At 49.1% G+C, this 12619-nt stretch overlaps 1 protein-coding gene across 2 annotated transcripts in view; it reads left to right on the top strand.

Moving 5' to 3' along the window:
• The first annotated feature begins 1163 nt into the window (after positions 1–1163).
• The window catches only part of LOC310678285 (solute carrier family 12 member 9-like), a 101876-nt gene continuing 90420 nt past the window's right edge, over positions 1164–12619 (top strand). Inside the window, exon 1 of one of the 2 annotated variants that reach the window (XM_083442040.1) lies at positions 1164–1484. In XM_083442040.1, coding sequence (XP_083298166.1) covers positions 1298–1484 — 187 coding nt within the window. In that variant the 5' untranslated portion in view covers positions 1164–1297. Of the gene's footprint in view, positions 1485–1806; positions 2115–12619 lie in introns of those variants that run through there. The other variant, XM_083442039.1, reaches the window with a different exon arrangement.

Below are 12619 nucleotides of genomic sequence, written 5' to 3'. Positions count from 1 at the left end.
TGTGGCCCTCAGGTTCAAAAAGGGCTTCCCAACACTCTTCCCATAGCGGCTGTTTTCAGCGTTCTGAATGTGCTGCTACGTTTTGTTCCGCTCTGGGTTTCTTTGGTAAGCCACTTTGTTCTGACAAAAAAGCAGGTTACAAATAATGAAACGAGCCAAACCTGCCCTCCTAAGTGTACAATTTAAGGCAGGCTTCCTCAATCTCGGCCCTACAGATGTTTTTGACCTACAACTCCCATGATCCCTAGCTAGCAGGACCAGTGGTCAGGGATGATGGGAATTGCAGTCTCAAAACATCTGGAGGGCCAAGATTGAGGAAGTCTGATTTAAGATTTTGTTTTGGCTGCATTTAACGTCTCTGTGACAGGTGGGAATTCAACAGGTGAGGCTTAAGGTAGCAGCACATCTGTTGAGCTTCTATGTGGCCCAGGGAAAGGCCAAAGCAAAAGAGACCCATTCTTAAAAACCTAGACATAAGTATGCATACTCCGACAGAAATCACAGGGAATCGTACAGTTGCTAGGAAACCCAAGGGTCATCTAGTCCAACCCCTGCAATGCAGGAATCTCAGCAAAAGAATCCCCCTGAATCTAATGCCACCTGCTTTCCAAAACGCATGCTTTGCATTACTTTATTATGACATTCCTATCCCACCTTTCCATTCTGAAGGCAATCAGCCCTGAGTGCTCACTGGAAGGACAGATCCTGAAGCTGAGGCTCCAAGACTTTGGCCACCTCATGAGAAGAGAAGACTCCCTGGAAAAGACCCTGATGTTGGGAAAGATGGAGGGCACAAGGAGAAGGGGACAACAGAGGACCAGATGGTTGGACAGTGTTCTCGAAGCTACCAGCATGAGTCTGACCAAACTGCGGGAGGCAGTGGAAGACAGGAGTGCCTGGCGTGCTCTGGTCCAGGGGGTCACGAAGAGTCGGACACGACTAAACGACAACAACATCCCACCTTTCCTTTTCAGAGTTGGCCTCTCCAGTTTATCCTCCACAACAACCCTGTGAGGTAGGCGAGGCCAAAGGAGAGTGACTCGTCCAGGCCTCCTTCCTGAGCGGAGATGGGATCCCTGCCCTTCCAGGTAAATGTATATCATGCAGGTGCAGAAATGGGTCAAAGCTCCCATCTCCATTTTCACCGTCGTGCGCTTCCGATTATTTAAATGCGATGACTTCCGGGAAAGCCTTAAATGTCACGTTGAACACGTGTCCAGCGGGAAAGGTTGAACACCTTTGCTGCAGATCAATGCTACGCCTGTTTACTCGGAAGTAAGCCCCGGCACCGATTCCGATGCTACAGAGTTCTGGAGCCAGGCCGCCGGATCCTGTGCAGGTTTACTCGGAAGTCACACACGTGCCTAATTTGTGGAATTTCCTTCCCAGTAAACACGCACAGGCTCGGGCTGCTGTTAGGACTTTGCCCTTAAGCGCGGACTGTGCAAGGAGCGAAAGTCCCCATCATGCGCTTTTGCACGCGAGTAAGTCGACCCATCCAAAACTGAGCGCGGGGGGTTGTTGAACTCGATCCGGAGCAGAAACCCTCCGGCTCTCGCGGAACCCCTTACTCCCGAGTAGACCTGCGTGCGTGCGTGCGTGCACGTGGAGGTGGCTCGGGCGGCGGCTTCCCTCTGCCTCCTCCGCGCTAGGCAAGCAGCTCCGCTTTCGGGAGGGACCTTTTACTCCCGAGTAAGCCGCTCCCCGCTCCCCTCCTGTTTTCCCCAGCAGAAGGAGCCCAGCCCGAGCTCGCTCCGGCCCGTCAAGGCAGGAGGCGGGGATCGGGGCGGTGCCGGGGGCGGCGCGTCGGGGCGGGCCGGTTTGCGCCCTGGAGGTGCCGGCGGCGGGGCTGGCCGCCGTAGTCCCGTCCCGTCGGGTCCCGCGCGCCACAGCGCCGTCGGAGCGAGCCGCGACCATGCCCCGGCCCGCGAGAGGCTCCGGCGGGCCGTCGGAGCGGAGCCCGCTGCTGAATTACCGGCTGTGCAGCAGCGTCTCGGTGGAAGCGGAGCCGTCCGCGGCCAGGGCCGCCGGGGCGCGCAAGCTGCCCACCTTCCTGGGCGTCGTCGTGCCCACGCTGCTCTCCATGTTCAGCGTGGTGCTTTTCCTGCGCCTCGGTGAGTGGGGCTTTCGCAGCGTGGCTGGAGGAATCTGGCTTAGTCTTGCTATTAGTATTGTTACTTTTATTATTTAGTTCGAAAACCGAGTTGAGCGCGCGTGGCGGAGACCGTATCGCGTCTTAAGAAGCCGCCAGGCCCGAAAAGCTCAGTTTGGAGGCGGCGGGGAAGCGCTCGCACTTTGCCTATGCTCAGGAAACCTGGCTCTCAGAGCTGGAGAACCAGGGGAGGGAGCAGCGCTTTGGTTCAAGCCTCATAGTTGCCGCTGTAGGCGTTAGGTGAGCCAGGGATCTCCAGTCCCTCGCTGGAAACTTGCCTTGGGGTGGCAAGGAAACAGTGCCAGCCTACTTTGCAGGGGTGTTGTGCAGCAGGGACTGGACAAGTGGGACCCTCCAGGACTGATGTGAGTCCAGTAATATCCTAGGCCACAGTATTCACTGCTGCTGGTGAGAAGATGCCTTGAGATGAAGGCTCTCTTGGCGCCCACATAAACATGACAAATATTGTTTCACATCTGTTTTAAAGCTCAGTCTGTGCGGAGGTTGCCGCCTCTTCCCCTGAACTTGTTGTCCTTCCTGTTTAAGCCAGGTTCTCCCTGAGGCAATGATCCTGTGTCCAGGTGAGGGCTTCTATAGATGTTCCTCATCGTATGTTATCCAAATATATCAAAATACGCCCCCTGTTCATAAAAAGCTAGCATCTCAGGGAGCAATGCCGGCTAGAACCCTTCTCCCTGTGATCCTGGGTTTCTATGGGCAGGGGTTATCGTTTATGTATGGAGCTGCTTTTGGTCATGTTGCTTCCCTGCCAACAACTCTGATGCCTGGAGTGGAACAGATCAGAGCTGACTCCTGCAGTGAGAATTAAATCCTAGTGACTGTCTGCTGACTTCCTCTTGGCTTCGGGGCACCCTGCCCAACAGCACCTTATAATTAACCAAGTGTTATAAGTCCTCATAAGGTCCTAACTCCTACACTAACCCAGCACATCAGTGCCCTACTATGGGGCCTTTTAACTAGCCTGGCAACTTACCCCACCAAATGCCAGCTTAGCTTCCTTAACACCCTATGGAAGTGGTTCTCAAACATTTTTCTCTGAGCCACACTTTCTTGATAAAGACTTCCTTGTGCCACCCTGAATTTTTCATTGATAAGAAACACATTGGATAATAATAATAATAATAATTTATTATTTATACCCTGCCCATCCGACTGGGTTTCCCCAGCTACTCTGGGCGGCTCCCAACAGAATTAAGGATAATAATAATAAAAAGTGATAAGACATAAGAAACTTCCCTAAACAGGGCTGCCTTCAGAGGTCTTCTAAAAGTCAGATAGTTGTTTATTTCCTTGACATCTGATGGGATGGTGTTCTACAGGGCAGGCGCCCTCTGCCTGGTTCCCTGTAACCTCACTTCTCGCAGTGAGGGAACCACCAGAAGGCCCTCGGAGCTGGAACTCAGTGAATGATGGGGGTGGAGACGCTCCTTCGGGTATACTGGGCCGAAGCAACAACTTGTGGCAGTGTAAATGTAGAACACAACTATTTATAATATGATCACAGGTAAAGTAAGGGACGCGGGTGGCACTGTGGTCTAAACCACTGAGCCTCTTGGGCTTGCCGATCGAAAAGTTGGCGGTTCGAATCCCCGCAACGGAGTGATCTCCCGTTGCTCTGTCCCAGCTTCTGCCAACCTATCAGTTTGAAAGCATACCAGTGCAAGTAGATAAATAGGTACCGCTGTGGCGGAGAAGGTAAATGGCATTTCCATGCGCTCTGGCTCTTGTCACAGTGTTCCCTTGCGCCAGAAGTGGTTTAGTTATGCTGGCCACATGACCCAGAAAGCTGTCTGTGGACAAACGCCAGCTCCTTTGGCCCGAAAGTGAGATGAGCGCTGCACTCCATAGTCGCCTTTGACTGGACTTAACCGTCCATGGGTCCTTTACCTTATGATCACAGGACATCCAGAAAGTATAAAACAATGCAGCCATGTAAGAGCATAAATCATTTCCAAAATATAAAGTCTTATGTACCTTAAGGATGCATAGAAAGTCAGTGAGAGGCATGAGCTTGCTTTTGCTGGCAACTCTCACCATCCCATGAACACAAAGAAGCCTTTCTTTTGTCTGGTTTTCCTCCGAATCACTTGATGTTCTTGCTCTCCTTTTGGAAAGATCTCTACCCATATTTGGCAAATAAAAAAGATATTGTCGTACTGTAGTATACAACGCCACACTGAAGTCTTTAAATGTTTATTTGATGGCCCTTGAATCTTCCCACCACACTTGCCACCCTCTCCTGCCACACCCTCTGAGAATCACTGTCCTGCAAGACCAGGGGTGGGCAACCTAAGGCCCGGGGGCCGGATGCGGCCCAATCGCCATCTCAGTTCGGCCCGTGGATGGTTCGGAAATCAGCTTGTTTTTACATGAGTAGAATGTGTCCTTTTATTTAAAATGCATCTCTGGGTTATTGTGGGGCATAGGAATTCGTTCATTTTTTTCTCCAAAATATAGTCCAGCCCACCACATGGTCTGAGGGACGGTGGACCGGCCCACAGGCCTTAAAAAGGTTGCTGACTCCTGTACAAGACCCATATCCACTCTTTAAAGCCTGACTTGCACCCTCTAGCCTTACTCCCTAGAGCATTTTTTCTGATAGGGCGCCTGGAATACAGTGTCACTCCAGGGTTCCTGATCACCACATTTGACCCTCATACTATCTGCACTAGTGGTCTTTGCCCCACAAAGACCTCTCTTCTGTTAATACTCTCACGCTTTTAGCAGTTAACTTCTACCTTCCTCTTCCAAAACCCTTACAAACAGCAGCACCTCTGCTTTGGTCTCTCCTTTGGTCGCCGTACAATCCAAGGCTGCCGCCTCTTATGAACTTGCCACACTCATGTTATTGCAGTAATGGCTACCTAATCCCTTCCAAATGCCCGCCTCTGTTCTGGGCTAGAAATACTACTCATTGGCCTACCCACCTGCTGCGAATTTGAAGCGCCTGCAAGGAACCAGGCTGGGATTGATGGAGATGTTGTAGTCCAAAACATTTGGAGGGCACCACGTTGGGGACGGATGGGCTTTGGGCCTTTACCCAGCAGCTTGAATTGGACTTGGGAGAGAATAGGCAGCCTGTCGTTGGCATCCGTCTGTCTTGAGAGACAATGGAGTGTGCCTTTGGGGGCAAAGTCAAACTGCTGCATAAGCAGCATTGAAGCATACGTCTCCATGGTGCAAACCTGAGCTATGTGTCTGGAGATCCTGGGCTGCCCAGACGACAAGACCCCCCCCTCGGCCTCCCTGATGGGGTCCAAAGGAAAGCAAGACATTTGGCACCAGCTTGGCTGCAGGAGTTGCCGGAGAGAGCCGTCCAAGGAGCTATTCAACCATCTTAGGGACTTCACTCCAGATTTGTGTATGGTTTACTCCAGAGTTTTCCAAACTTTTTATGTCGGTGGCACACTTTTTAGACACGTGTCATTTCACGACACAGTAATTCTTTTTTTATATAGATATAAATTTTTATTAGTTTTTTAACATGTCATTTTCAACAGTAATTAAACATGCTTTTACATCTTATACAAGTTTTTTACTTCCCTCAATCTCATCTGAAAATTTTCCAATCTAATCTCTTAGTATACATTTCTTACTTTCCCTATTACATTTAACTCTCATAACTGTTACCTCTATTCTTTTTCTACTTTGTAATGTTTCATATATTTCTCTTTACAAAACTTCTTGCAGTCCTACTAGCATAATTTGTTGTTTACAATTGCTCTTCAAATAGTTCATATACTTCTTCCAATCTTCTGTGATTGTCCAGTTCTGCATAATCCATTAATTTTTTCTGCCATTCTTCTTTCGCACGACATAGTAATTCAGTTTTACTAGCAAACCGGAGGTTAAACTAATTCCTTCCCAGCCCCGGGAGGAACTTGGGGAGCGTTCACACTGCAGCCGACACAGTAACGTGGCATGACGTGCAGTTTGGATAGCTCTGATATACTCCTTAGCCTTTTCTTCTTCCAAAGATATTCCACAAGGCAGCAGACCTTTAAAGCCCTTCATGGCCTAGGACCCTCGTACCTATGGGACCGCCTCTCCCGGTATGCCCCACGGAGGACCATAAGGTCCATAAACAGCAACACCCTCGAGGTCCCGGGCCCTAAGGAAGTCAGATTAGCCTCAACCAGAGCCAGGGCCTTTTCAACACTGGCCCCGGCCTAGTGGAACGCTCTGTCTCATGAGACCAGGGCCCTGCAGGATCTGATTTCTTTCCACAGGGCCTGTAAGACAGAGTTGTTCCACCTGGCCTTTGGCTTGGAATCAACTTGATCCCCTTCCCCTCATTCTTTTTTCCTTTCTCCTCCTGTGATGGAACTCCTATTTGGGGACTTCCTTGGCTTTTTTCTGGCCCACATAGGACTAGTCTGGATAGTTGGCCTTGGTGAAGACTTGACGTTTTTATCCCCCAAAAAGTTTTTGATTTGTGTTTCCACTAAAAGGAGGCTGCATTTTAATGTTTTGATGTTTTAATGTTGTATTTTAATCTTGTTTTTTAAGTTGTATTTCGGTCAATCGTTTTATATTGGGTGTTAGCTGCCCTGAGCCCAGTCTTGGCTGGGGAGGGTGGGGCATAAATAAAATTATTATTATTATTATTATTATTAGCTATTTTTCCAGCATTGCAGGGGGTTGGACTAGATGTCCTTTGAGATCCCTTCCAACTCGACAATTCTCCCCTCTTGCTGCGACCTGCTTCTTCGGTCTGCTTGAGCGGAAGCAAACGTCCCTGCTCCCCCCCACCCCAACACACCCTGATGTTCGATCGCAAAGTGCTTTCTCTCAGAAATGGTTGTGGCAGCTGGGAAAATGAAGGAAGCGAGCCTGTAAGTGCTGGCCGTAATAAGCCTTCGCTCTTCTTGGGCTTTGGGCCAGCCGGGGTCACTCCAGTCGTTATATCCCCTTGTGTCTTGATTAATACCTTTCTGCAGCTGTAATGGAGCACTCAGGCTGCAACGTGGTGTTAATTAAGTGTGCAGGGTGGCCGTGCGAGAGGTGATGTGGTTTGTAAGTTCTGGGCTGGAACCACAACTGGATTAAGGCACCGTCTCATAGGCACACAAAAATCTGTCCAGTCCAGCATCTTGTGTCTCCAGGGGCCAGCCAGATGTTTTGGGAAGACCACGGCAACAGCCCTTCCTTGCTGAGTTTCCCCATGCAGCAGCTATTGAGAGAGAAAGGGTAAAGGGACCCCTGACCGTTAGGTCCAGTCGTGACTGACTCTGGGGTTGCGGCACTCATCTCGCTCTATAGGTTGAGGGAGCCGGCGTTTGTCTGCAGACAGCTTCCGGGTTATGTGGCCACTTCTAAGCCGCTTCTGGCGAACCAGAGCAGCGCACGGGAACGCCATTTACCTTCCCGCCAGAGCGGTACCTATTTATCTACTTGCACTTTGACGTGCTTTCGAACTGCTAGGTTGGCAGGAGCAGGGACCGAGCAACGGGAGCTCACCCCGTCATGGGAATTCGAACCGCCGAACTTCTGATCAGCAAGTCCTAGGCTCTGTAGTTTAGACGACAGCGCCACCCGCGTCCCTTATTGTGAGATACATTGCCTCTATATGTGGAGGTTCCATTTAGCCAGCACGGCTAATGCCCATTGGTGGATCTGGCCTCCATACATCTCTCTCAAGCAGGTCCAGTGTTTGAGATCAGCATGGCTAGGATCCTGTTGACAGCCCCAGAACAGACCCTGCCCCATCCCCAGGGTCCGCATCTCTCATTACTGGTGCATTCCTGCATTGCATGGGCTTGGACTGGATTACCCTTCCAACTCTATGGGTGCAGTAGCACCCAAAAGTAACCCAGCTTCAAGAGCCCAACTCTGGAAAGCAAGGGGTGGGTGGGGGCACTTGTAGAGAGAGTGTCTGGCATAGACCTGATCTACATACATCCCACCACCTGGAGAATGTGGAAGATTTCTCCCTCCAAACCCGAGCGCAGAATTGCAGAAATGACTTCCAGTTAATCTGTTGGCAGTTGAAGCAATAGTCTTGTGGCTTCTTCAAAAGACTTTCTGGTTCGATTTGGCTGAGGCTTTCCTGGCCTTGGGGAGTCCTCTAAGTTGGGAGGCACAAAGTTGCCAAAATGGTGGCAGTGAGGATATGTGTCTGTTTCAAAATACATTTTCGATTATATGTCGCATGCTCAGAGCAACGGAAGCATTGCAGCGGGGCTAGATCGAAATGGCTCTTGTTAAAATGTGTGTGTGTGTCTTCCAGAGTTCAAAATGTTTGCGCCAAAGCATGAAGTCTGCACATCTGTGTGTCTGACGGGACTCTAAATCTAGATGCAGCAACCGTCACCAACAGTTAGCACTTAAATCGGTTTGATGTTGTTTGCATGTTTCAAAAGATTTCAGATTTATTTCTGTTAAGTGAGATACAAATGATTGAAGCGTTGCTGGCCTCCCTCTCTCTTTGGAGGGGCAGGCAGTATTTCGGAGTCTCTTGCCGTGTGCCCATCCTAGACGGCAACAGATGGAGTATCTGCTTTACTCAGGTCACATTTATTTTTTTACGACAAATGGCTGCCCATGAGAAAGCAATCAGGCAGGCAAATGGAAGCATATATTAGGCGGGAGAAAGGAAGACGTTGGATCACGTTTTTCCCTCCTTCACTAAGCGATCTCCCGTGTTCAGTCTTCAGCCTTTCTCTCCCCAGTGTGAGAAGCTGCCTTATACTGAATCAGACTTGGTCCACCTACCTCAGTATTGTCCACTCTGGCTGGCAGCATCTCTCTGGGTTTTCAGGAAGGAGTCTCTCCCAGTCCTACCTGAGATACTGTGGATTGGGACCTTCTTCGTGCAGAGCAGATGCTCCAGCTCTCCTCTGAAGAAGTGCTAGTGCAGGATTCAAAACAAGGCAGATGGTTTTGAATTCATTTGAAATATAAGTCTATTTGTAAGCTGCTCCATTGTTTGAAATGTAGGCTCTTTGTCCTGGAGGCAGACTGCCCACATTTGGCTTGCCTCGCTTGCCTGAGTAATCTGAACAGTCTTTTTTTGCAAATACCCACTTAGGCTTAGTCAGTAGGGTATGAGACTCTTAATCGCAGGGTCATGGGTTCAAGGGGCAAAAGATTCCTGCATTGCAGGGGGTTGGACTAGATGAGCCTTGGGGTAGCTTCCAATTCAACCGTTCTATGTTGCTAAGATTTTGACTTTTGACCTGTCTGATTTGCGTGGGGCAGACTGGGGATTTGAAGTTGTGGGTAAGGACTTTGGACTCAAAGCCTTTCAGTTCCCACAGATTCGGCTTGGTAGTTTTGCTCTTCGTTGCATTTGGTTTAGAAGTACTTTCGGATTGAGATCTGGCTTCCTCCTCTTCATCGCTCATTGAAACACTTCAATTCTGCTTTTTCAACACACGGTTACTGCAGTCTCTGATATTCTCTACAGTTCTGTCGTCCCCCCTGTGTGCAAGCAGTCTTCAGTTTGGGATTGGGCACAGAATCTGGAGCATCGGCTTTCCTAAGCAAATCAAGTTTCTAGTCCATATGAAAACGTCAGCTGTGGCAACCAGTTGTGATTTCAGTGCCTTCCACAGTTCTCTCTCCCCCCCCCCGCGCCCCACCCCACCCTATTGAAGTAGAAAGCTTCTCTCTTGCCAATTTTTTGTTCTCCAGCTAAGTTTTAAACCTTACAGCGACATTGTGTTAATTATTATTCTAATTAAGCTTATTGTTTTTTTAAAAACAACAACAACAACAGCTGCTGGTTGAGGGAGGACTGTGCAGGACCAGAAAGCAAAATAAACAGAATGCAGAGGAAAGAGCCTGAAGATAACAATTTGTGTGTGTGTGTGTGTGTGTGTGTTAATTGTGGTGAAGGTAAAACAGATTCTATTCCAAGAAAAGCTCAATTTCCTGCACCACTTCCTATATCCCTTATACAAGTCTGCAAAAAGTTGTTCATTTTGAATAATGGATTCCCCCCCACCCCCCAGTTTCCTGCATGTTCTAACAGGCTCAGACTGTCCTTTTTTATGTGTATAAAAAAGACTGCAGTTCCATTGAATTTGGTGGGAATATACTTTGGGCAAGTGTCTATGGGACCGCAACCTTAATCAAGGAGAAACTAATACTAATAGGATACTGTAGAAATTAATCCGGGATCTGTGCAGCCTGATAGTATATGCCAGCCTTAACAAAGGCCAGGAATGCAGTGCAGTTACACCCTGAGTTCCCTTGCAGGCATTCTCAAATATTTAGATCTGAACCCCGTGGGGGAAAACAGGACACAGGGTTCTTTCAGAACTGTCCTGATCTTCCTTATGACTCAGGATCCGCTCATTATCCTGGGATCCTCTCTGTTTGCAGCGAGAGCCGGCTCTGAGCAGAGGGCAGAGTCCGAGCCCAAATTTCCTCTCCCAAGGGAGGAACAAATTGGGCAGCCCGCTTTGCCAGGTCCGCGTGGTTGGCGTGGCGTGGGGGGGGGGCACACCCTCCACAGATTTGCTCAGGGCAGCTGGGGACAGTTTAAAGCTGTGTCTACAGCCCACGAGCTCCGCAAGGCTCAAATCCATTTTCTCTGCTCATCCTTTCTGGATCGCTTTTAACTTCCCCCAGAAGCAGCCTGGGGTCAACCAGGGTCATCCCTCTTGCAAAATCTGCCTGCAGAAACCTTTTCCTCCCTTGAGTTGCAAGTAGCACCAACTCCAGTCTCCGTTGTGGGACAGAATATACAGCTTGGGGGCGGGAAAAGCCTTTCCTTGGAAGGGAGGCTGCCTTAGCCAGGGCCTGTGACACCAGTGGTGCCCTTGATTCAGGATTAATTAGACCAAAGGCAGTTTTCATGTGCATGGCTTCAGCATGGATCCTCCGCTTCTTCAAGCAATAAATATTACTTTAAATAAAAGATCTGGGAAACAATGGGAGGTACCTAGGGAGGGATAGCTGTGCTCTGGCATTTGTCATGTTCAAAACTGGAGCAGGGAAATCCCTTTTCATCCGAAGGGCCACATTTCCACTTGTGGGGGCCACATGCCAGTCAGGGGCGTGGCTAGAGGCCAAAGTGGGTGGAGCCACAGGAGTGACTCTTTGTACAGCATAGGCTACATTTTGGCCATGGAGAAGTCGAGAGTTTTCTGCTTGTCTCTCCATTTTATCCTCATCCTATGATCATCGCAGCGATAGGGATGTGGCACTTCAGAGTACGTTAAGGAAAAGTGTTCTTGCCTGGCTTGTTCCCTGCCATGCTAGATTTCTACCTGCAGGTGTTTTCTTTCCCGGAAAACGGGAGCCTTTGCAAAAAAAACCCCATCTCCCACCTGTGGGCTGAAGTGGTCGAATCCTTGTAAATCAAGAAAATCTTTAATAAAAAAACAAAACAAAAAGAAAACTACCTCACTTGATTCCTTCACATTGTTTGCATCAGGAGGCATGAATAAAGAGATTTGTTCTGCCGATAAACTAATTACCGTTTGGAGACTTAAGGTGGACTTTTATTTTGTGTTAGTGATTTTGTGGGACACGGCAGAGACTTATACGTGGTCTAGGATGGGGAAACGATCCCAGGCGTTTCGGTGCTTGCAGTGGAAATTCCAGTTAGTCCCCCCCGCTCCCCGCTGATAACTGGGAAGTTCCCTTGCACAAGCTCCCTTGAAATGAGTGGGTCTTGCTCAGCAGAACTTCCCTGTCAGGTGAGACACATGGATGGGTCTAAATCAGGGGTCAGCAAACTTTTTTTAGCAGGGGGCTGGTCCACTGTCCCTCAGATTTTGGGGGGCAGACTATATTTTGGAAAAAAATAATGAACGAATTCCTATGCCCCACAAATAACCCAGAGATGCATTTTAAATAAAAGGACACATTCTACTCATGTAAAAACACCAAGTAGGTCCCTCAAATAACCCAGAAATGCATTTTAAATAAAAGGACACATTCTACTCATGTAAAAACATGCTGATTCCCAGACTGTCCACGGGCCGGATTGAGAAGGCGATTGGGCTGGATCTGGCCCCCCCCCCCAGGCCTTAGTTTGCCTACTCATCTAAATAGTCCACTTTGCTGCTGTTACAGGAGACCCAAATCTCCCTTCTGGCAGCTTCGTCAAGTTGCCTTATGACAGGGCTGCCTCCGTTCTCAAATAACTCTGTGATCTTATGAAAGTCCTCTTTCTTCTTCTTCTTCTTTTTTAAAAAAACTAACAAACCAAAGAGAAATCGAAAGCGTGAAAATCCCAGGGTGGAGACAGCTTGGAATTCCCCCCCCCCCCAGCTCTGGAAGAAGTGGCTTGATTTCTTTACCCGGCGCTGACTGGCTTCCTTTCGCTCTGCTGTTGAGGTTTTCTGGAAATCTCGGGCTGTCAGGGCAGGGTGGCTGAGTAACACCCCCCTCCACAAACACATACAACACACAGCCTGCGGTTGCAAGGGCAAAGGCACCACTTCCTGGTCTGCGTGTTTGCCCAGTGCCAGCTGAGCCCATGCGGAGATT

Source organism: Podarcis tiliguerta (assembly GCF_965153285.1).
Source record: "Podarcis tiliguerta genome assembly, chromosome: 5".
Lineage (NCBI taxonomy): Eukaryota > Metazoa > Chordata > Lepidosauria > Squamata > Lacertidae > Podarcis > Podarcis tiliguerta.
The sequence above is the reverse complement of the archived record's forward strand: the minus strand, read 5'-3'. Positions and strand labels throughout refer to the sequence as shown.